This window comes from Schistocerca gregaria, chromosome 7 (assembly GCF_023897955.1).
Source record: "Schistocerca gregaria isolate iqSchGreg1 chromosome 7, iqSchGreg1.2, whole genome shotgun sequence".
NCBI lineage: Eukaryota > Metazoa > Arthropoda > Insecta > Orthoptera > Acrididae > Schistocerca > Schistocerca gregaria.
Window position 1 is genome coordinate 348,271,179 of NC_064926.1, and position 22,447 is coordinate 348,293,625.

The 22,447-nt window shown below is 39.8% G+C and overlaps 1 protein-coding gene across 1 annotated transcript in view; it reads left to right on the forward strand.

Annotated features, from left to right (window-relative positions):
* The window catches only part of LOC126282514 (probable E3 ubiquitin-protein ligase HERC1), a 715,173-nt gene that overhangs the window by 311,859 nt on the left and 380,867 nt on the right, over positions 1 to 22,447 (forward strand). The window contains 4 exon segments of the mRNA XM_049982172.1: positions 1,642 to 1,777; positions 11,309 to 11,513; positions 19,351 to 19,497; positions 19,582 to 19,693. Coding sequence (XP_049838129.1) covers positions 1,642 to 1,777; positions 11,309 to 11,513; positions 19,351 to 19,497; positions 19,582 to 19,693 — 600 coding nt within the window.

A 22,447-nucleotide genomic window follows, 5' to 3' on the forward strand; every position in this document is an offset into this window, starting at 1 on the left:
GATGCCCTGGACTGTGCCCAAACGCCACACTTCCCCCACCACCACAGCAAATCCATTGCCTGAGCCGCTTGACTGATGGCTAAAGGTTGCTGGTGGTTGGTTTGGGGGGGATATAAAGATGGTACCCAGGAAAAAGCAGTTAGTCTCAGGAATGCCTGAAGATGCCAAGAAGTCATCTTGTCAAAATATTGTGCCTTCTGCATGATTCCCTCTGCTGAGTATCTGAGAAATATTCAAATGTGTGGGATGTTGACTGAATGAGACAAGCAGTATACTGATAATCATTAAAGTAATTATGGTTCCACAATCCCAGAATGTACAGTATTCCGTGTCAGTGTGATATGTCACACAATGACCAAACAACTAGAAGAGGGAGGCTCAATCCTGGAAGCATAAAAGCTAGACATGTCTAGTACAACCAATCAAGTTAGTTGTCCCTGATTACTAGTACATATACCAAGATTCTGGGACAATATTATTTGGGAGATAATTGACATTAAGTTGTAAGAATATCTTATCAACACAAACAGTGGCTATAATGTGATCAAATTATGGGATCCAGCCTTAAAATCAATCAAAGAGCAGCAGTTTCACAAGCTGTGACATAGTCGTGAATACAAGAGCAGTAGAAAGTTTCATTTGAAGCAAAAACTGGAAAATCTGCCACATCGTTGTCAGTGGAACTGGACTATGTGCAGAATGCCATGCTTACATGAGGAATGCTTGGGAGTAGACAGAATATGAAGCACTGAAGCTAGAATTGTGGAAAAGTGAGTGGAATAGGTAATTAGTATGTATAAAGGAAAGAGAAATCCCTCTACCATCCCATTATGTCAGGGAGCATCTGATGATGACAATCAGCTATGTTGTAGAAATATTGTTGTTCCAAGAAAATGTACCAGACTAGCAAAATAACTCTGTGAACATTATACAGTTACGTGTTTTTCTCATTCAACCTTTCAATTGTGCTTACAAGGAACATTTGATGACATTAACAAGCTACATTGTCGAGATGTTGTGCCAAAAAGATGCAATGCCCCAATAACATACCCACAAGAACATTATACAACTATCTGTGTTTCCCAATCAGTTCTTGAAGTATGCTAATGGTTAAACAACTCCTTGAGTGCTAGTACAACTTTTTCCTTTCTTGTTAGTTACTTAGTGATCTATATATTGCAATGTTTACACAATATAATTGTCTGTTTTGTTTTCATTATCTTTTTATTTTTTTCAAATTATTTCTCTTGTGAAATTTTAATTGCACCTCCTCATATGACCTTGAAATCATTTCAAAGGCTGTTGACAGTGCTTGCTCTTCCAAACTCACATGCATCTCTTTTGAAAAGTGAGGATGAAATAACTATCTGGAGGATATACTGAGAAAGTTAAAATAGGCCATTCCTAATCATTAAGGTGACTGGAATAAACTATGACCACCATGTACTTTTATAAAAAAATTATTATTAGTTATACTTGAATTTGGGAGAATATGTATGTATGTGGGCTGGATACTAACATAGTGAGTGACAAAAATTGAAAGCTGTACTAAACAATTTCTTCCAGGAGCCTATAGATGTGCTCATCCCTTACGTGATACAGTCAGCATTTCATCATCATAACAAAATTTATTCGATACAGGTTGCTACCAGTGGAAGTTCCTGATAGTGAAGGAAAATAAAGGAAATGAAGGGACATGTGTTGGTGTAGCCAGATATCCAATTAAGGACTACAGCCATCGTACTACATCTGACATGTGGCTTTATCGTGCTTACAGGTTTGTCTGAAATGCTGAACTAAATCACATTGAAATTGTAGAGAGAATCTGTAATGTTCAATTCATATGTCCTTCAGCATAGGTTTTTGTGTTGTAATTTGTACAAGTTTTCACTAGAGAGCTGCAAATTTCTGTTCTCTGTAGAGCAATAGTAAATAATATTAACAACAGTAATATTAATAATAATTTTTACATCCAGGTTATACATTCTGAACAACATCCTCCCCTTCCCCATATTTATAAGGAGTCTAAAGAAGTCCCATATTCTTACAGAAGATAGTGCTGGTCAAAACTGGAGGAAAATTATGGCAAAACCCACTTCTTGAGATAGAGGCCATTTGGCTTGTGTTGAGTCACTGATGTAGGCAGCATCCCTTTGATGTTCTCTGCACTTTTCTCATTAATTTATTTTGCCTCTGCAATTTAAATCTATGCTGCTGAGTCGATGTAGCATTTCCAACTGTCTCCAATGTCAGCCATTCTCTACATATTGCATCCAGCTCTTGTTGGTCTCAGAACAAAATGGATAATGTCAGGCTGTGTGAAAAATGTAAACAGTGAAATAAAGTCTTTTATTCTATGTAAGAAATGGCAGACCTGGTGTTCTGTCATGGTTTAGCCAATGGCAGTAATAGACAGGCAAGTGTCATGTATGCTGAATGCCAATGGAAAAAATTCGAATGACTTGCTGCTACAAAATCCTGTCGTTGAGACTGAAGTTTTGGGACACACTGAAGTTCTGGACAGTGTTGTTAGGGAGGAGACCAAGAGTAAGTTGGAGAAGATCAACAGAGATACTGCCAATAATCTGATGCAAGGTATGGACTCCTGAATTAAAATTTTTAAAAGAGTGCTAGAAATATCTATTCAGGTCATAGAAATCAGTCACTGACACAAGACGTGGATGCTGCCGTTTACTGGTGGGAATGGACCTCCTACAGAACACTTTAGATAGGCAAGGAGTGTTTGGGACCGTACAGCACACAGAATGCCAAAGGTAGGAGTGCAGAAAGATGACAGGAAGGAGTATCAGCATGTATTAAAGTTAGAGCAGTTACAATGAAATATACCTTCAGGAAAATACATGTAATCGTTCAGCACAGAAGAATGCTGTCCTGAAGAGTAGCTCAAAAGAGCATGTAGCTTTATCAGTGAGAGCCATGCCTTAGAATTAAAATACCCATGTGATGTGTTTCATAAGAATGGGTATGCCAGTCATCAGATTGAGAGGGCTTTGCTGAGTGAAGTCACCAGAATAAAAGAGAAAGAAAAACAGAGAAAGCCATAGGCAATGGTTTCTCCCCCTACACTTGAATGATCTCTTAAAAACTGTCTGAATCCTTAGTTGCTTATTCTTACATAGAACATATTCATGATAAATATTATGAAATGTAATGTATCAGTGGAACAAACATAGAGCACATAGGAGTACAGAAAGATGAAAGGAAAGAGTATCAGCATGTATAAAAGTTAGAGCAGTTACAATGAAATATATCTCCAGGAAAATATGTGTAATCACTCAGCAGAGAAGAATGCAGATTGGCTGATTGGTGATATGTGCGCGTTGGAATAAAAACTGTTTCTTTTATTAACCATATATTATTGCATTACAGCTTTAGAGGACAAAGGTCCACATATGAGTACAACTCAATGTCCTTGTGCAATGATGCTTACCAGCGGCCACTGTGAGGAAGCCCACAATTGTTAGTAGTAGAGATTAGCTGAGGAAGTGAGCCTTCTGGAATGGCTGTCAGTTGGCTGCAGCTGTGATCCTGGTGAAGGCTGCAGGTCCAGTGTAGTGAGGCTTTCCAGAGCAGCTGACATATGGTCAGCGGCTGTGAACCTGGCGAAGGCAGGTATATCTGATTGATAATGGCAGAGGCGGGTGTTGTGGTTTGAAGCTTAGGCTTGAGGGCAACTGGCAGTCAGTCTGGAGCCCAGAGGTGAACTGAGCATTGAAGGCTGAGCAGTGATCTAAGTGCCCGTCAGTGGAGGAGTACCGGCACTTAGTCACAGGGACATTTGACGGTGCGGAAGTAAATAGGTACCTGTGACTGCAGTGCTGTTTACTATGACCCAAATGGCATGTATCAGTGTGGCTTGCAGCTCCATATGTTGTTGTGGCTGTAGGAAGTTAGGTAGTAAATTGCTCAGTGACTTTTCAGTTGACAAACAACTTGCAGGGGTCATGTCTAGGCAGTGAAGCATATTGTAAGTGTAATGTTCAAATATGGTGGGGTCCAGCGCTGCATATAAAATGTATATTTGGGGGCTGCAAGCTGTGTTGATACATGGTGTGTGGGTCACAGTAAGCTGCACTGCAGTCGCAGGCACCTATTTGCATCTGCACAGTCACATGCTTGTGACACGGTACCTGAACTGCTCTGCAGACGAGTGCATATGTCGCTATTCAGCCCTTTGATGGTCACTTCAATTCTGGGCTCCAGACTGCCTGCCAGTGCCCTCGAGCCTATGCTTTGGACCATAACATGTGCCACTGCAGCTATCCGTCAGAAGTGCCATCTCATTCCTTCACCAGGTTCATGACTAAATATTTTTATTGAAGAATTCCTCTACATTATAGGAGGAGTTGTTAAGGGAAAATATCTTTTCCTAAATTTAAACCATTTCCCTATCTGTCAGACATTTTATTCCACGGGTAGATTATGGAAGAGATTTACAACTGCATATTTCACTCCTTTATATGTCAAAGCTAGATTCATTAAAGGGAAATGCAGATTGTTTTTTCTTCTGGTGTTGTGCTCGTGAATGTATGTCTCTCTCTCAGATGCACATGAGTAGTTGGTAATAAATTTCCTAAGTGCTTCAATGTACTGTTCAGGCTGTGCTTAACATTCCCAACTGCTTAAAGGGATGCCTCCCCACATATAATTCTAGAGTTTCTCTGGAATATTGTCCTGTGGGATTCTAGTGAATGAAAGTGCAGTGGAGTCTCTGTAGTCTGACACATATAGGACCAGGGTATGTTGGATTATAGAAATTATTGGATTACTGGATTTTCAATGAAAAATACTTTTTTTTATATTGAAGCATTTAATTGACTCACAAAGCAAAACAAAAAGTAACTATATAAAACTCAGATCATATGTTAACAATAATTTGTGTACACATTTATAGCAACAAATATATTAATTGAAAAGAAAAACAATTTAATTTTTAATGTATTAATTACCAATGCTTTCGTTTGGTAAGTTACAGAATATTTGTTTTTAGAGGGAAACATTCCATGTGGGAAAAATATATCTAAAAACAAAGATTCTGTAACTTACATTGATAGAGACAATAACAGACACAAACATACACACAATTTCAAACTTCTGCAACTCACAGTTGCTTCATCAGGAAAGAGGGAAAGACGAAAGGATGTGGGTTTTAAGGGAGAGGGTAAGGAGTCATTCGAATCCCTGGAGCGGAAGGAGTCATTCCAATCCCGGGAGCGGAAGGGCTTACCTTGAGGGGAAAAAGGGACAGGTATATATACACACACACACACACACACACACACACACACACACATATATATCCACACATATACAGACACAAGCAGACATATATGTGCCAAAGTGACAGTTTGGAGTGCTGTGTCCTCCATATGCATTATTAGGCCTTACTTTTTTGAATCTTTAGGTGCAACCTCTACTGTGAACTCCGTGCACTATTGTAAGATGCTGAAGAAATTTTTACTCCCCAAAATGGAAAAGTATGCTGAGGAATATGACACAAAAGCGTTTCAATTTCAACAGGATGTTGCCATGGCTCATATTTCCCATTGTTCATGCCAAAATTCTGTGAGAACAGAGGGGATGATCCATGGCCCCTTTGCTCACCAAATTTGAACCCCTGTGGTTTTGTTGTTTGGGGATACCTCAAAGCAGAGGTGTTTACAAGGCTGAACCAAGGACCTTGGAATCTCTTAAGAGGGCAATTACAGATGTCATCAGTGGAATAATGCAAGATATGCTGAGAAGAGTTTTTAAAAACTTTTGAATGTTTTTTTTACAATTCCCCCATCAAGTCAGGGAGTTCTTTCCGCTCCATCTTGTATAATATGAAAGTATTTCTGATCATTACTTGTTCTGGCTATTTTGTACATATCCCTTTTTCATTGTGAAGATGCTCTGATACTTGCAATAATCCAGTGACTTTCCAACATTGCATTTAATTATTTTTTACAGAAAACTGCATCCAAAAATGCATACAGATTCATTCAAAATGTCTTGAATTTAAAGATAGCATTAAGCTCATTGCAAAACTTTACCCCATTCAACTTTTGTTAAGCTTTCTTTAAAGTCTGTGGTATTATCATCATAAAACAGCTTCACTGTTCTCCTAGATCATTTCTCAGCTGTACTTGAAGCTAAGTTATATAATGTGGCTAACTGTGTATTGTGATCTGACAACCCATTTATCATGCTGTAGTCATATGTCACTTTAATTTGTGCTTGTTGAGTGAATAAATTATCTGTAAGGGTACTATTATCGAGCAACTCGCATAGGGAAATTTACTTTATATATAGCTAAAAGCACTTCAGGATCAGATTTCCTGGCAGATTCCTACAAGAAATTTACATTACAGTAATAAAAAATTAATAATCCCTTATTTTTGACTGACAGGCAGCACAATAAACCATCAAAACTTTCTTGGAAATTTCCCAGTCATCTAATGGGGACTTTTATACTGTAACAATCACAAGTATTACATTTCCCAGTATAAATGCATAAGCACATACATCTACACCCTGAGTTATACATAAATCACTTCAGATGTGTGGCACACCCATTGAACAAGAAAGCAAATGACATCAAGAGTTCTAAAGACGACTTATGCTTAATTTAAAGCATTCTTTGTCAGTGTGGCATGTCATACTGCAGTCAAACAGTGGATATCCAATTCCAAGAACACGATTGTCATACATGTACGGTATAAACAAGATATTCAGCTACCACTGAACTCTGTAATACAAAATCCTGGCAGAAGTGGGAGAGAGTTATTAGAGAGGTGATTGATATTTAGTAGCAAAAAAAAAAGTGTTATAGAGAGATACCAGCTATAATCTGAGCAAGGCATGGGGTCATGACTTAAATCGATGAAAGATTGCCAGAAAGCTCATTTCAAGCCACAAACATTAGAACCAGCCGCTGACACACCACCTGGATACTAATCACCACTTGCAGTGTTGAACTGTGTGCGGAATGCATTGGATAGGGATAGAGAACTTGGTATTGCGCAATATGCGTGCGGAACACCAAAGCCAGAATAACTGAAAGATGTAGGAAGGGAGTAATCAGCATGTATAATAGGAAGAGCAGTCCCCAAACATTTCAGCCCTTTAAATGTACTAACACATACAGAACTTTCAAGACAGCTAAGGAATGCAGCAGACTTTACACAGTTTCCATACAAGATATGGAGGAGCAAGTGTTGTGACAAGTAGAATGTGATCCAGAAACAAGTTGGTGATGGTGGTGGTGGTGGAGCGGGGGGGGGGGGGGGGGGGGGGCACAATGGTGTTGGGGGGGGGGGGGGGGGGAGACACTCGATAGTTATAGTTGTCAATTTTGTGTGACCAGTTGCTTTGTCCATGTTATTTATTGTGACACAAGAAATGTGTATAAATACAGCTGTGGTGATTCTCATTGTCCATTACTGTTGTCAGTCAGCTGTGGAACTCAACATGATTGATCAAGATTATCCACTCATCAACTTTCAATCTGCCAACAGCCTTGCCACAGTGGTAACACCGGTTCCCTAGTCTGCCGAGCACTGTTGGCAAGCGGGGTGAACTTGGTCCTTGTGAGGCAAACTGAGGAGCTACTTGATTAAGAAGTAGCGGCTCTGGTGTCAGAAACTAACATACGACTGGGGGAGCGGTGTGCTGACCACGTGTCCCTCCATATCCACATCTAGTGACGCCTACGAGCTGAGAATGACATGGTGGCCAGTCAGTACCGTTAGGCCTTTATGGCCTATTTGGGAGGAGTCTAGTTTAGTTTTAAGGGATACACAGTGATAGACAGTGAATGAAGTAAGAATCAGTAGAATCACACTTAACCATAGAATATGTTATGCAAAGTCTGACAGTTGAGCATATGGCATCATGTAAAGATTAGTCTGACTGAGAGCCCAGCGTGCCAGATTATATAAGGCTGTTTTGCACTTGGCACCATGCTTGCCATCTGTGCTGATGTGAGGCCATGAGGGCATGTACTGTTTGATTACAAGTGATCACTCTGTAGGATTACAATACTCCTTCCCTCACGGAGAAAAGTGCCTTGACTAGAAGGGGACAACTGCTAGAGTAGGGATCATGCCCTCACATGAGAATACGGTCTGAAATGGCACGAGTGTGGACAGGCGCAGTGCTCTCTCCCATGCGAGAGACCATAAGGGAGCACTGATGATAGAGACTGTGGAACTGGAGGTGGCCCAGCACTGACTACTCTGTCTGGTGGCAGCAGCACCCAGAATGATGGTGTCACAGGAGCTGGAGGAGTCGTGGACCATGTCGTGGGAGGCGGCACATATTGTGGAGACAGCTGTGGGGACAGAGGGCTCTCCAGCATATGGTCAGTCACCCATGGGTGGAGCTATTCAAAGGGTTGTGACACCAAGTTATTGGAGGTGTGCACGACGCATATGTAACAGACTCAGCAGTGATGGATGACCACTGGTATTCACATAAGGCACTGGCCAAAATCTTGGGCTCTTATGGTGGAGCACAGATTGAATCACTGCAGGGCAGGGGCCATCAGGTGAACAGGTGCCAACTGGAGCAGTTGGAGCAATGTACATGGTTCACAGCCATGAAGCAGCTGTACTATGCTATGGTTGGTGACCAATGAACCTGTAAGACCGCAAGAATCTAGCGCTTTCTTGACAGAAGATTGAATGATACATTTTTTCATCTGAGATTTGAATGTATGTTTGGGATTGAAAGGGAGGTACCAGATTTCACTCTTTGTACAAAAATCTTCAAAATCTTGAGACACAAACTGTGGGCCCTTGTCCATCACAAGAGTATACTGCACTCCTTCTAATGAGAAATCTTTCCGAGTGCCGCGAACATAGGTGGCATGTATGGGCAGCATATCATGGGGTGAAATTTTGAGAATGCATCAGCTGTTACAAGCCGACAGGAGTTAAGGAACAGACCCACAAAATCAGCATGAATATGCTCCCAGGGGTGCAGGGAGCTGGGCCATGGATAAGGAGAGGCCTCTGGTGCCACTTGGTGGATGGCACAGTGCAGACAGGCTGACGCAACAGTCATGATCTAATTGTCAATACACTCCCAAAACACATAATGGTAGGGCAGAAATTTTTGTACAGGAAACATCACAATGGTCCAGATGGAGAAGGCGCATACATCCCACTGCAGTGTGGATGGGATCATAACCCTGGCTACTGATTCTTCAGTAGCCAACTGTAAGACACCATCAAGAAGTTAGAGATGGTGTTGGAGGGCATAATTATTATGCAAGTGATCCAGAGCATGGCCCATTGGGATATCCAGCCAGTTATGGTAGACAAACTGAACAACCTGACATAAGACAGGATTGGCCGCACTGCCACCAAGGGAATTCAAGAACTGGCAATGGGAAAACTGTCCTTTTTGTTTCACACTTCGACGTCTAAATGGTAACACAACAACTCATCATGGTCAAATGCTGGATCAGGGCCAATCGGCATTCGAGGAAGAGCATCTTCATTAGTGTGTTGTGCATGTCAATGACAGAGCCCAGCATTGCAGGTGATGGGCCGCTTTGTCTGGTTAGGATGCCAAAGGATGGAAAAGAGAAACCATAGTTTTATGATCAGTAAACAAATAAAAAGTAGAACTGTATAGGAAAGCTTGAATTTTTTTGAGTGTGTACACAATAGCAAGGACTTCTTTTTTCTATTTGTGAGTAGCAGTGTTGCACCTGATTCAGAGTTTCAAAAGTGTACACAGTAAGATATTCAGAACCGTCCACATATTTGTGCAAGAGAATGATCCAAAGCGAAGAACAGTAAGTAATATTATAGTTTCAACTATTTGTTCACATAAATTTTTCAGGATAGGTAATACTACTTTGTGACAAACATCACAATGAATGCAGAGAGAGAGAGTACTTTGTGACAAACATCACAATGAATGCAGAGAGAGAGATTGTTCTGACAAATGTTAGGCTTAACAGAAATTACATGTGAGGTGGCACAGTGGCTCAGACAATGGACTTGCAGTTCATATCCATACCTGTCCATCCAAATCAAGTTTTTTTCTGTAGATACGTTAAATTGCTTAATGCCAATGCTAGGATGGTTCCATTGCAAGTGACATAGCTGATTTCCTTCTTCAATTTTGATCTTCCACTGTATCCTTAAAAAATTAATTATTGGCAAGAGATTAAACCCTTAGCTTCTTATTAGCATTTGTACAGAACCAGTAAAAGATATTCCAAAATAACTGACAGTAAAACATTATATGGTAAATTTATGAAATCACAAACATAATCTGCTACACAGTATCAGTCAACTTAATCTACCATTTTCTAAATAACAAGCTATACAATGAAGTGGAACACCTGTCTTCTGTGGAACATCTTTGTGATAACGATGAAACAGTCTTTAACACTGTGAGGCTTGAGATAATGGTAGGATCTACATTTGTTAAATAAATCATCACATCGCAATAAAGGTGCTTTACACTTAAAATTATTTCAAAATAGTGATTACTGAAGCACAACCCATATGATATTCTCTTCTTTTATTCCTTCTGTTGTTTTGTAATTATATTAATTTGTGTAGGTGAAAGAACAGCTTTGTTGGCTTGTTTCCCATCTCAATAGTGAAGTAATATTGAGATATAAAACATCAGTTATCAGAATATTTCTAATTGTGTGAGGTGGCGCAGTGGTTAGCACACTGGACTCGCATTTGGGGAGACAGCAGTTCAAACCCAAATCTAGCCATTGTGGTTTAGGTTTTCCGTCATTTCTCTAAACCGCTCCAGGCAAATGCTGGGATGGTTGTTTTGAAAGGGCACACCTGACTTCCTTCTCATCCTTCCCTAATCCAATGGGACCAATAATGACCTCGCTGTTTCGTCCCTTCTTCCAAATCAACCACCCAACCAATATTTCTGAAGCTGTTGAATAATGGATAACAGAAGGGAAATGCTAAGGAAAAAATGAAATCATATAGAACAATGCTAGGACCATGTAGTTATATGGTCGTCCATGTGTCATATCAGAATTGTAAGGTTTTTCAAAATGTCTGAGTACGAGATCTATAGACCTCATTACAAATGAAGTTGTATGATTTATCTTACACTCTTTTCTACAGATTTTAACATAAACTCTGATTTATGATGACATTGTAAGTTTTAGGGAGGAAAATACAGATACTTAACACTATCTACACACACCAATTATTTATTGATTTCACAATAACTTCTATGTATTTTTAACTGTATGTGGCATCAAATAAATACTGTTTATTATTGCTGGTCTGGATACATTTTATTGCAGTGGCAACTTGTATCACAACGGTGAGCTTCCATTGTGCCTACCTAGTTTCACGCAAGGTGATTACATTACAGTTGTTTTGGATATGGATGCTTGCACTATTAGCTTTGGCAAGAATGGTGAAGAACCTGTTCTAGCCTATGAAGATGTTGATGCAACAGAATTGTACCCATGTGTCATGTTCTATAGTACAAATCCAGGAGAGAAGGTGAGTTATTTCTATTGTTATTGTGTTTTTAAGGCATGAGAGTCTTTCGTACCTGACGTGACTTAATGATTGGCTGTTTTTGCAAGTATTTTTTCTTATGGAATATTTATGACCTTATTACAAGGGTCATCCAATACTATAAGTAAGTTTCCCTATTTTATGTTGCTGCAACATTATCTGTTCCTATAACATGTGTGGCCTGCTGAGTTTGACTGGTATGCTTATGATGCATACTTCAGTATCTTGCCAGTACACTGCCAGCTAGTATTTAGTTACACAACACCACTACAAATTGTGTCCATTTGTGAGCTGTGCTCCATTATTCTTTTTTGGACAATATCCATCTTGAGTTAACCTCTGTATATGGGGTAGGCTGTATGAGCATTCAAACAGTTTGACATTGGGATTTGCAGTTTGTCAAAGGGCATGATGATATTCTTGACAAACAACGCACAGGAGGCTCACTACAGTGACACAGGATGGTCCCATTGCAGTTTGCAATAATTTGGAGGAAGATTGTCACATTACCATTGACAGCACATAATGTGGCTATCCTTTGGTGCAGCAGTTGGGTGCTAATACTTCACTGAGATCCTGAAAGACAATTCTCACTACTGGAGAGGCTGTGCAGTATGGGTGCCATGTTCACCGAGTGATGTCCACAAGCAGCAACAGATGGTTTTGGATAGAATATTTTCGGAAATGCCTCAGAGAGGGGGAGATCAGCTCTTCAAATGGCTTGTCACTGGTGACAAGACCTGGGTCCATCATTCAGCTGCTGAGATAAAACAGTGGGGCACGATGTGGAAGAAACCTGGCAAAAGTGCTCCAAAGAAGACAAAGGTCACACATTCAGCAGGGAATGTGATGACAACCATCTTTGGGTTTTGCTCATTCACTAAGAGTCCCACAACACCACAATAAATGCAGAGAGGTACTGTAAGGCATTGAGGAATCTGTCAGCTGCCTGGACTTCTGTATTGCTGAGTTCTCTTCCTTCATGACAATGGTCAACCTCATGCAGCTCGAATGATCTAGGTGGAGCTTGAAAGATTCAACTGAGAAGTGTTCCTGCATCATCCATTTTCACCAGATCTTGCCCCCGAAGTGCTTTTCACAGGTTGCTCCAACTCAAAGGTCAACTTGGACATAAGTTCTTCAACACTGATGATGAAGTCACATTAATAGTGAACAGCTAGTTACAAACACACGGCTTGACTTTTTACTGCACTGGTCTGGAAAAATTTGTCACATTACCAAAAATACTTGGAATAACATGGTGACTATGTAGAAAAGTAACAGAAACATTGTACAGTGCCAGTAAAATTATTTCAACATGATAAATTGTGTAAATTTTTTGTGAAATAGGGAAACTTACTTATGTGACAACCCTCAGTATGACCACTCTCTTAGATCAACATATTTCCTCCATTTTTCCAGTGAGTAGATTCCATCTCATACTTTCCTTGACATTGACCTCCACCTCACTGAAGCACACACCAAAACTGGGTCCATATCAAATCAACAGTAGTTCGATACATGAATGATGGCAATTTGTGCAAGTGGAAGGAATCACGTTGTTACCAGTTCCAGGCAACAACTGTGGCAAGCGCGTACACATGCTTTGGACTGAAAGTAAGAATTTATCCTGAAAATTATGTGTCTCACTTGCTTGTGTAGAATTTGTCATTTATCACCACCATCACTGATGAGGAGTTGCAACAAATGGAATAAAAATTCTTTAAATAACCCACTTCAATCAAGTTTAATGCTCTCATTGACTGCAAAATTCACATGAAAATGCTCAGACAACTCCTGAACACTCATTGGTTGTTAGAGAAAGCATGGCATAGATGTGTAGAATGAGCCTAAACTCGCCCGCCATTTTTTGCGACCCCTACTATAATAAGCACCAGCACCTCCACTTTGACAACTAACATTCTATTCACTTCAAATCCTTCCTAGCCTACAGCCTAGGTGTCTGCAGCTAACTTATCTACTCTGCCACCAAATATCTCAACACCTTCATCAACATTATTTCCAATGCCTTCTTGTCTCACAACTATCCATCAGATCTAGTTATGAAAGGGAGGGGGGGGGGGGGGCCTCAGGAGCATCTCCCTCCTCAGTGAATGGAGCCCCACATGACTCAGTACTGGGCCCTTTCTTCTTCTTGTTTTTATCTATCACCTTCCTTTAAATCTCCCATTGAAGATGTCAAAAATTGTGTTGTGACTGGTTACATTACACACAGTAAATACAGCTGTAAGTAGGCCGAAAATAATAATAAAATAAGAATAAGAAAACTGCAATGATTTATTCACATTAAACACAAGAAACTCCTGAAGATCATGTTTCTGGTCACAGTCTGATAACTGATTATCATCACCAGTTCCAGATAGAAGATCATAGTGATACACTAACACAGAAGTGTAGCCCAAGGTTAAGGCCGGGATGGGGATAGTAGTCTGCCAGGCATAATAAATGAAGTCTAGCTGGTTGAATCCCAAGCTGGCCAGTCAATGTCTTCCAAGATGAAACATCCTTGTCTCACATCCTAGAGGATCTCCTCACTGTGAAGCAATTGGAACAAAAGCTGCATACAATCTAATCTTCCTAGATGAGCAGTGGTCGGGAGAGTACTCTAAATGAGGTGCCGCTGGGCAGTTGGCGTAAAGCCCATAATGTACTCCTGACATAGACTAACTGTCTGTGGCTGTATGCCAGTATATACACACAGTGCAGACTATTTTCAGACACGTGATCTTCACAGAGATAAGTAGATATGAGCGACTGCACCTCCTATGGATGATAGAAATGCTGCCTGTCGGTGAAGGTGAGTGTGCAGTGACAGTGTTCTGAGGGTCTATTAATAACAAGCAGGTGTTGTTGTCTTAGCCTGGTGTGTTGTTGTGGCCATCCAGAACTGTTGTGTCCGTGAGTCAGCAACTGGTTTGGACTTATTATCTTGCTATCAGACTGCGTGTCAGGATACAGCATACCTTCCCATCAAGAAAACGTTGTTGGCTGTCTCAACCAGTGAGAGACTGGTGGCAGTGACTCTGCAGGCACCCCTCTCCCTCTCCTCTGGGCAACACTTTGACTGCTGGCATCTGGGGAGTTGACTGTGGCACTGAGGTCTGCCACCCAAGACCCTGGACAGTGACGGATCAGCAGAGATAAGTTCCTTGTACCAGTGGTGGCAGTGGTGAATCAACCAGCAGGCACCAGCTGATGAATGCAGCAGAGTGGAGGCAAGCTTCATAAAATACATAATGGCATTTATGAAATAAAAGGACTGATATACCAATTGGACTGGAGCCAGAAGGTGTGGAACCATGGGTGGAGGAGAAAGACACTGCTAAAGCAACAAGCTCGGAGCATCGTAAACAATGGGACGAAGTGTGCCAAAAAGCACAGGTAGGACTTGGAGGATGGACAGAGAGCCTGAGTATTAATAGTGTCATAGGGGCTTGAAGGCCCACAAGAGGAGGACTAAACAGGTTGGGAAGAAATACGACAGTTGTGGCAGTACGAGCATGGATGTCTGGAAAGAGCTGGCATGGTGGGGGGGCTGGGAATGGAAGGTATCACCCACAGTTGTGCAGCAAAACCGGCAGTGACAATGTCATGAGGTTGCTTCCAAATGAAATGAGTGCTCTTTGGAGGTGGGACTTGGGGGGTCTGGTAGTGTTGTCAGCAGGCAAACACACATGTGCACTGCCCACGAGCACCCCCAAGTACTGGAGAGATTGCCTGAACTTGGACCAACACATAGAAGGCTGAAAAATGCCAATGAAGGGGTGCTGATAACATGAAAAATGGGAACCCCATCATGAAAAGACTGATATGAAATGTAGCAATGGTGCATGGGTGGAACCTTCACCACCAAACAAGATGGGACAGGAAGCAAGAAGACATCAAGACTAGGGTGAGAATCATGGGTGAACAGTCCCTTTTGCCCATTTACATCGAATGAGAGGCAGGAATCATTGTGAAAATGGTGATGCATGGCAGGCAGTCTAGACACACGCCCAACGGGAGGATGTAATCAAACATTGTAGAATGGAAGAATGGTGAAGCACCTGAGAATAACTGGAAAGTGTATCAGGCATGAGAACATGAGAGCCTACGAGAATGAAGGTAGTGCATGAAAATATGAGAGCAGATGGAAATGAAGGTAATTCTGAAGAACACGAGAACAGATGGCAATGTGGATCATGCAGGGAAACATGAGAACAGTTTGCAAATGAAGATCCTGAGGTAAGTGATGACAGATGACAAATTGCAGTACTGTATGAGGAAATAAAGCCCAAAACACACTTTGAGGAAGTGAAATCTTGAAGAAAAATCAGCTGGCATATGAACAACAGAGAAAAAGACACAGACACAGTAGAGGGACACAGGTCAGGTCAAAAGGGAAAAATAAGTAGACGTGACTGTGCAAGATCTGAAGTTGAAGTGAAATCAGCTACAGATAATAGCTAGTGAATTGTATGTTCCCGATAAGTGATGCTACTAGATAACAGAGTCAGAATGAAATGGAAGGGTCAGTCATTGGTAAGACAAGAGCTGAGAAAACAGGGGAATGGTTGGGAGGCTCAATATCTATGCAATAGAACTTGAGAAAAACTTGTTCTTAAGCCTTGTTGCCAATTCAGTTGTGTCCAGGTATAGTACACACAGAATATAATAGCTGCCAAGTAGACAGAAAGTAATAATTCATTTACTCCAGAAAACTCATAATGAATACGCTTCTCACTAAGCCACTTGAGATTGATTAGTTTGTTATAGAAAGCACAAGAACATCCTGAAGGTCAAGTATCTAGTTACAATCTTATAGCTGATTTTCATACCAGTCCAGATAGAAGTCTGTGGTGTTGCACTAACGCAGAGGCATAGCCCAAGGCCTAGGCTGGGACTGTAAGGCACAATGAATAAAGTCCAGCTAGTCAAATCCCAGGTCGGTGTCTGCTGAGATGAAAGGTCGTCCCTAATCAGCAGCAGTGGTGGGGAGTGTACTCTGAATGAGGGATCACTAAGCTGTCACTGTGAGATCCAAAATATACTCCTGATGTAGATTAGCTATCTGTGGCAGTGCACCAGCTTATGTACTGCTTCCACAGATATACACAGTGTGAACTATTTTCTGGCATGTGATCTTTGTTGCGGTAGATAGCTCCATACCGGTTGCACCTCCTGTCAGTGATAGGAATTCTGCCTGTCAGCAAGAGAAGCACAGGTAGTGGTGGCATCCTGAGTTTCTGATAATAACAAGCAACTCTTGTTGTTGTCCTGGCATGCTGTGAGGTTGTGGCTATCTTAAACTTCTGCAGTTGTTCCTTGGTGATGCAGCACCTGAAGGCCTGCAAACTGACAACCCACTGGGGTTTGTATCTAACAATCAGTCTGTGTGTCCAGATACATCAGTTTGCTTATCCAATCTGACTCATCTCTGCAAATGAAGTACAAGATTAGTGACAAAACTGAAAGTCTCCTCTCATAGCTCAGGTACACTTCTAACCATCCAGAACCACCCTGTTCACATGGAACCCTTAAAATTAATCGAAAAGATACTGAAAAAGTGCCAGAGCTGAAGTTTTTGGAAAGGTAGATACACAGTAATCTTAAGTCAAGACACCAAAGATTGAAACTGCTAAAAAACTGGGTAGTCGCTGCTACACCTTCAGAATATTCAGGTAGCCAAGTGATGTAAACACTCTGAAAACTGTGTATATTAGTTGGAACACTCAGTAATAACATAACATCCCTTTCTGGCTGGCTAAAACAAAAATAAAAATGAAAAAAGTACCTATGCAATCAGCAACAACAAAATTTTGTAATGAACTCACTGTATTGCCAGTTCTCTGTATTTACATTCTAGGAAAAATCTCCTTCGTCAAAAAACTTTGATATATTTACCACAAATGGTTAAATGCACAACTCTGGCACACAAATAAAGTCAGCTGGTGAGAAAAAATAAAATGAGTACTGTAAACCATCCATGTCAACCACTGGCTTTTTGCATCTTGTGCTATCTGTGGTTCCTCTGTTCTGCACTATAGCAGTTGTGCCGGTGATAACTGTTGTGGTTGTGGAGAGATGAGTGTTTGAAGTGGTCATCTCATCATGATGGTACCAAGCCATCCACGGTTTCATTTCTTCAGTGTGTTTTTCAGTGGAAAAAATTTGATGTTGTTCTTTAATGTTCATGAGCTTTTATGAATATTGCAAGCAGCACATATTTCATTGATCTGCACTATGGCAAAATTGTCTTAACAGATGAGTTGTCAGCATCATAAAGACAGAGGAATAATCCCTCTGAAAAGTGTATCTGCATATAGAGGGAAACAATATAAACAAACAATGGTTGTGTGAGCAGACAATATTAGCAGCAACAAGTAAATAAGTTTAAGAAGTATTTAGTGCATACAGAATATGATACTAGAGAAAGAAAAGAAACATATAAATCTGTTATTAACCAAGATGAAATTTTCCAATAAAATTCCTAACATCACTCTATGTTCCTGATATGCCTTCACAAGAAATCTTCTAAATAACATGATAGAAGTGGAAATATTAATTGGAAAAGAAAAAGGCAAGCCAGTATCCATACCAAGAATTCCATTCATTTCAACTAACTTACCACTCAGAAGTCTAAAATTAAAATTCTGGAGAAATGACAAGTAAATTATAACTAAGTTACAGAAATATTGTTGAATAATCAGAGCAAATAACCAAAATGGAATATAACTGAAAAATGTGGAATATTTTACTTGCGCCCCTTTGTAGATAGGCAAACTTTCAATGTACACATTTCTGGTTAAGGCATGTGTGTTCAGTACATTGTCATGTGCTAGTGATTTCATTGTAATTTATTTACTTTCTTCAGATGCTAAAAATGGTCACATGAACATATGGTAAATCACACAACTTTGTGAAATTTGTACCCTGTGGTTGAGCTATGACAATCTGCTCCTTGTCAAAGTGACTTAAAGTATAAGCTTTCACCATAGTCTGTACACATAATGTAGCAAATAATTTCTCTATATCCTACAAATTTCTTACATACCATTTGTACCATGATAGATGCACTCCACACGCTCGTATTTGATTGCCTCTAAAAGTGTTCTAGGGCTTGTATTTGATTGCCTCTAAAAGTGTTCTAGGCTATCTTTGAATATAATGGATATAGTGTGAAGTTTTTCTTCAGAATTCTAGAAACTTATTATATCCTAGTCCACTTATAAGCATACCATAACAATTATAAATTACTTTTCCAGTATCAGCAAGGTAGCCAGAAAGTACTGATATCAGTAAATTTGAAGTTCATTGTATTTTTCACACATATGACAACTACTCCTTTCACCATATTTCTCCTACAGAAATGAGCTTCTAATTTATAGTATCTGTGTTTAATACATGGATACGTGTATTGGTATGATGCTCAGACAGCCATAGTACATCAGCTTCCTTTTGACATTCTAGGTCAAGTAAACAGATAAGTAGTTCATTAATATTGTTGTTGTTTTTTCCCCTCTAATACTCTGATATATAAAGGTGATTCCCCCTTTCTCTCAAATCACAATGGTTGCTCAACATATTTCTTTCTCCTGATTAGTATCAACTTTCCTGTCTGACATCCTTCTACCTTCTTTCTTCACCTCAGTTATACCCATCTCTCACATACTGAAATGTTCTTACGCAAGGATGAAATGTTGATTGATGCTTAGAGATTTTCAGAGATTTTCACATTCCTTGATCAACAAACTACCTAATTCATGTTATTGTTCTTCGTGTAATTGTTTTTCTTCATATAATTGTGATGTTATTCCAGGTCAAAATAACAGACATGCAGGTACGAGGGGCTCCAAGGGAAATGTTCCCAGGGGAGCCGTTGTGCGCACCTCAAGCAGCAGTATTGTCGGAATCATATGTTTCACTCATTAGGAAACTTAACACCATGGAAAGCTGGACACATCTGGTAGGACCAATATAGTATGGTTTTTAACTGTTAATTGCATAAAAATGTAGTTTCCCTCTTATCGTAATGTGTAATATTTTGTAGGTGAGTGAATGTCTGGTGGAGCGCCTGAATCAGATTCGGGAACTACTACCACATACAAGTGCCAAAGATGGAAAAACTTCACTACAGATTTTGATGGAGAAACTCAATCGAGGTAACTACCCTTGTGCTGAATAATTTTTACATTTTTAGCAAAACAGGTGTTTTGGACAGGTTTCAGAAAGTGTTAAAAAATATCTAAAATTTCTATAACAAAATTTAATCAGCATTATCTAGTACACTTTATGAATATACAAAGTGTTCCATCTAATTCGGGCATCTGCGGTAGCTGTGTTAGTCTTAATGTGACAAGAAAATTGTTCAGGTAAAGATTGTCTGGTTCCAAAATCCCCATAAGCTTGTGCTTACAAAAATCATTTGAATGACATATTCTGAAAACATTCAGTGATCACTAGCATAAAAAAGAGGCTCCATCTCCATATTTTTACATTCACCTTCTGACAAGTGATCTTCATACTGATCTCAGCATGTCTGATATGATTACCTTGAAGCAGATTCGTTAGTGTCTTGCAACAGAGTCTCCAATGGCTAAAACATGAAACGTACATAGACTGAGCTGCTTGCTTTAGCCTACATCCGACTGTTTGGTGGCACTTCACGTGATGATTGCACTTCTATCAAAATCTCAATTTGCTATGTGTGATTCAAACTATTTCCTGTGACTTGGTACTGATTCTGACTCTCTTGATGGACTATGTACTCTGCGATTGACAGGCTATATTTCTGCTTGTATATTCCAAATTGTTTCTATGGCACGGTTTTACACTCAATTCCTGCACTCCATGTGTGTGGCGAGTCATCTGTTTTTATGGTTTAGCTTGTCCAGTAAATTGTCCTCTTGGCATTTTTGACTCAGCTGCACAAAGTCCAGTAATGGAAAGTGAAAATATGTGATCAGACAGGAAAGATTGATGTGAGAAAGCAAGCCTTTTGCTGTGATAAAGCAAGACAAATATCTCCAAATGCAGAACTCTTGCAGCTTCATAAATTTTCTGGTGAGTCATATCATCTATCAATAATGTGGTTGACTTATTTAATGAAAGTGGGCTAATCAGCACCCACCTGAAGTTGATGTAATTGCTGTTTGCTTGCTGTAGAGGTGAATCCTGAAGCCAGTAGCCAACGAACTGCAGCCGAAACTGACATTTCAAAATCCGTTGTCTCATTAATTCTCCACTGTCATTGTGTTCATTCTTAAGATATATTATTGCATCAGGTTCTTAAAGCCAATGATTCTCACAATCATTTTACTCTTTGTGAGTTGGCACAATGGCAGCCATGAACTGGTAGAAAATTCTTCAACGAAGTGTTGTTAGGTGATGAGTCCATTTTTATGAGTCACAGTAAAGTAAATGCACACAAAGGCATTACTGGGCAGGAGAAAATCAGAGATGGTTTTGACAGGTCATTCAGTAATATCTCTGGAATGTAAATATTCAGTGTTATACTTGGGGAAAAATGGACTATATTTCATCAAAAGAATTTTTGATGGGGCCAAACACACTTGTTTTCTTGATTGTACATTAACAAATTGGTGGAAGACATTCCATTGTATGATTAAGATTGGATGCAGTATCAGCATTGTGACTGGCTCTCATATTTGGCACATTCAGAGTGTAATGTTCTGAATGGAAAGTTTCCAAACAAGTACTTTGGTTGCATAGCGTGCATCATTACCTGTTGTGTTCTCCCAATTTAACTTGTAGATTTTTTCCTCTGTGAGAACACTCCTGTACATTGTCTGCCAACATCTACCAATAATGCAAGGAAATGCACAAGAGTATATTATTAATGTATATAATTCCATCTTCCCAAAAATGCTTTAATTAACAAGCAGTCAATGATAAAATAATTTCAGGAATATATTCAATCCCATGACCATCTCTTAAGCATTAAAAAAAAAAAAAAAAAAAAAAAAATAGAAAATTATATCACCTTACTTATTTCATGTGCTCAAAATCTTCATGCATTGAGAAATAAAAATCAGGTTGTGAAAGAAACTGTTTTCCAATTTCAGTCTCATGTAAAGATAATCATATCATAAATGTTTAGATTTGTCTGAAGACCACTTGTCAAATGAAGAACATAAAAGTGCAGTAAAACTTGATCAATGCAGAATGTGTATAAGTCAGAAATCTCCCCAAACTGTAGCAGTATTTCAGTCCCAATACATTCAATACACTTTTACACACTATTTTTTTCTTATGAAGCAGAACGAGTCTTAAGCAGAAACGGAACACAAAGTTTTAGACTTTATTAATAATTCATTGTGTAATGTGGAAAAGTATTCATGACTCTCCAAGAACACTGCTTTTAACACACTTGACAATGCTGCTGAGTGGCGCAAAACTAAGAAAAGGAGATACGTGTTGTGGACATCAAACTGCACTACTCTGTGCAACAATGAACAATTTAACGCATAGTGTTGGTACATCAAAGGAAATGGTTCGTTCGTGAGCACTCTGTTTGTTGGGGTTTCTGGTTTTCCATAGTTATTGACACAGGGGAGGGGGGAATGGAGAGGGGGGGGGGGGGGGCACACTGGAACATTGTAGTGCAACTGTGGACACTGCTGCAATTGCGCAGTGAAAGAGGTGAATGTTGTTCTGATAAACAATGGTTTTACCCGGCAAGGTCAAGCATTCCAAAGAAATGCACTAACTGCCTTATTTTCTGCCCATTTCAGTTGATTAGTAGTGCTTCAAGTGATAAAATGATGTTGAATGAGAAGTATATGTTGCTAACACTTACATTTAATGAAAACTTTGAGGTAATCAAGGTGATTGAGAATAAATGCACAAAATAATGTTGTGTTTCAAGTGCGATAAAACACAAATTTACGATACTT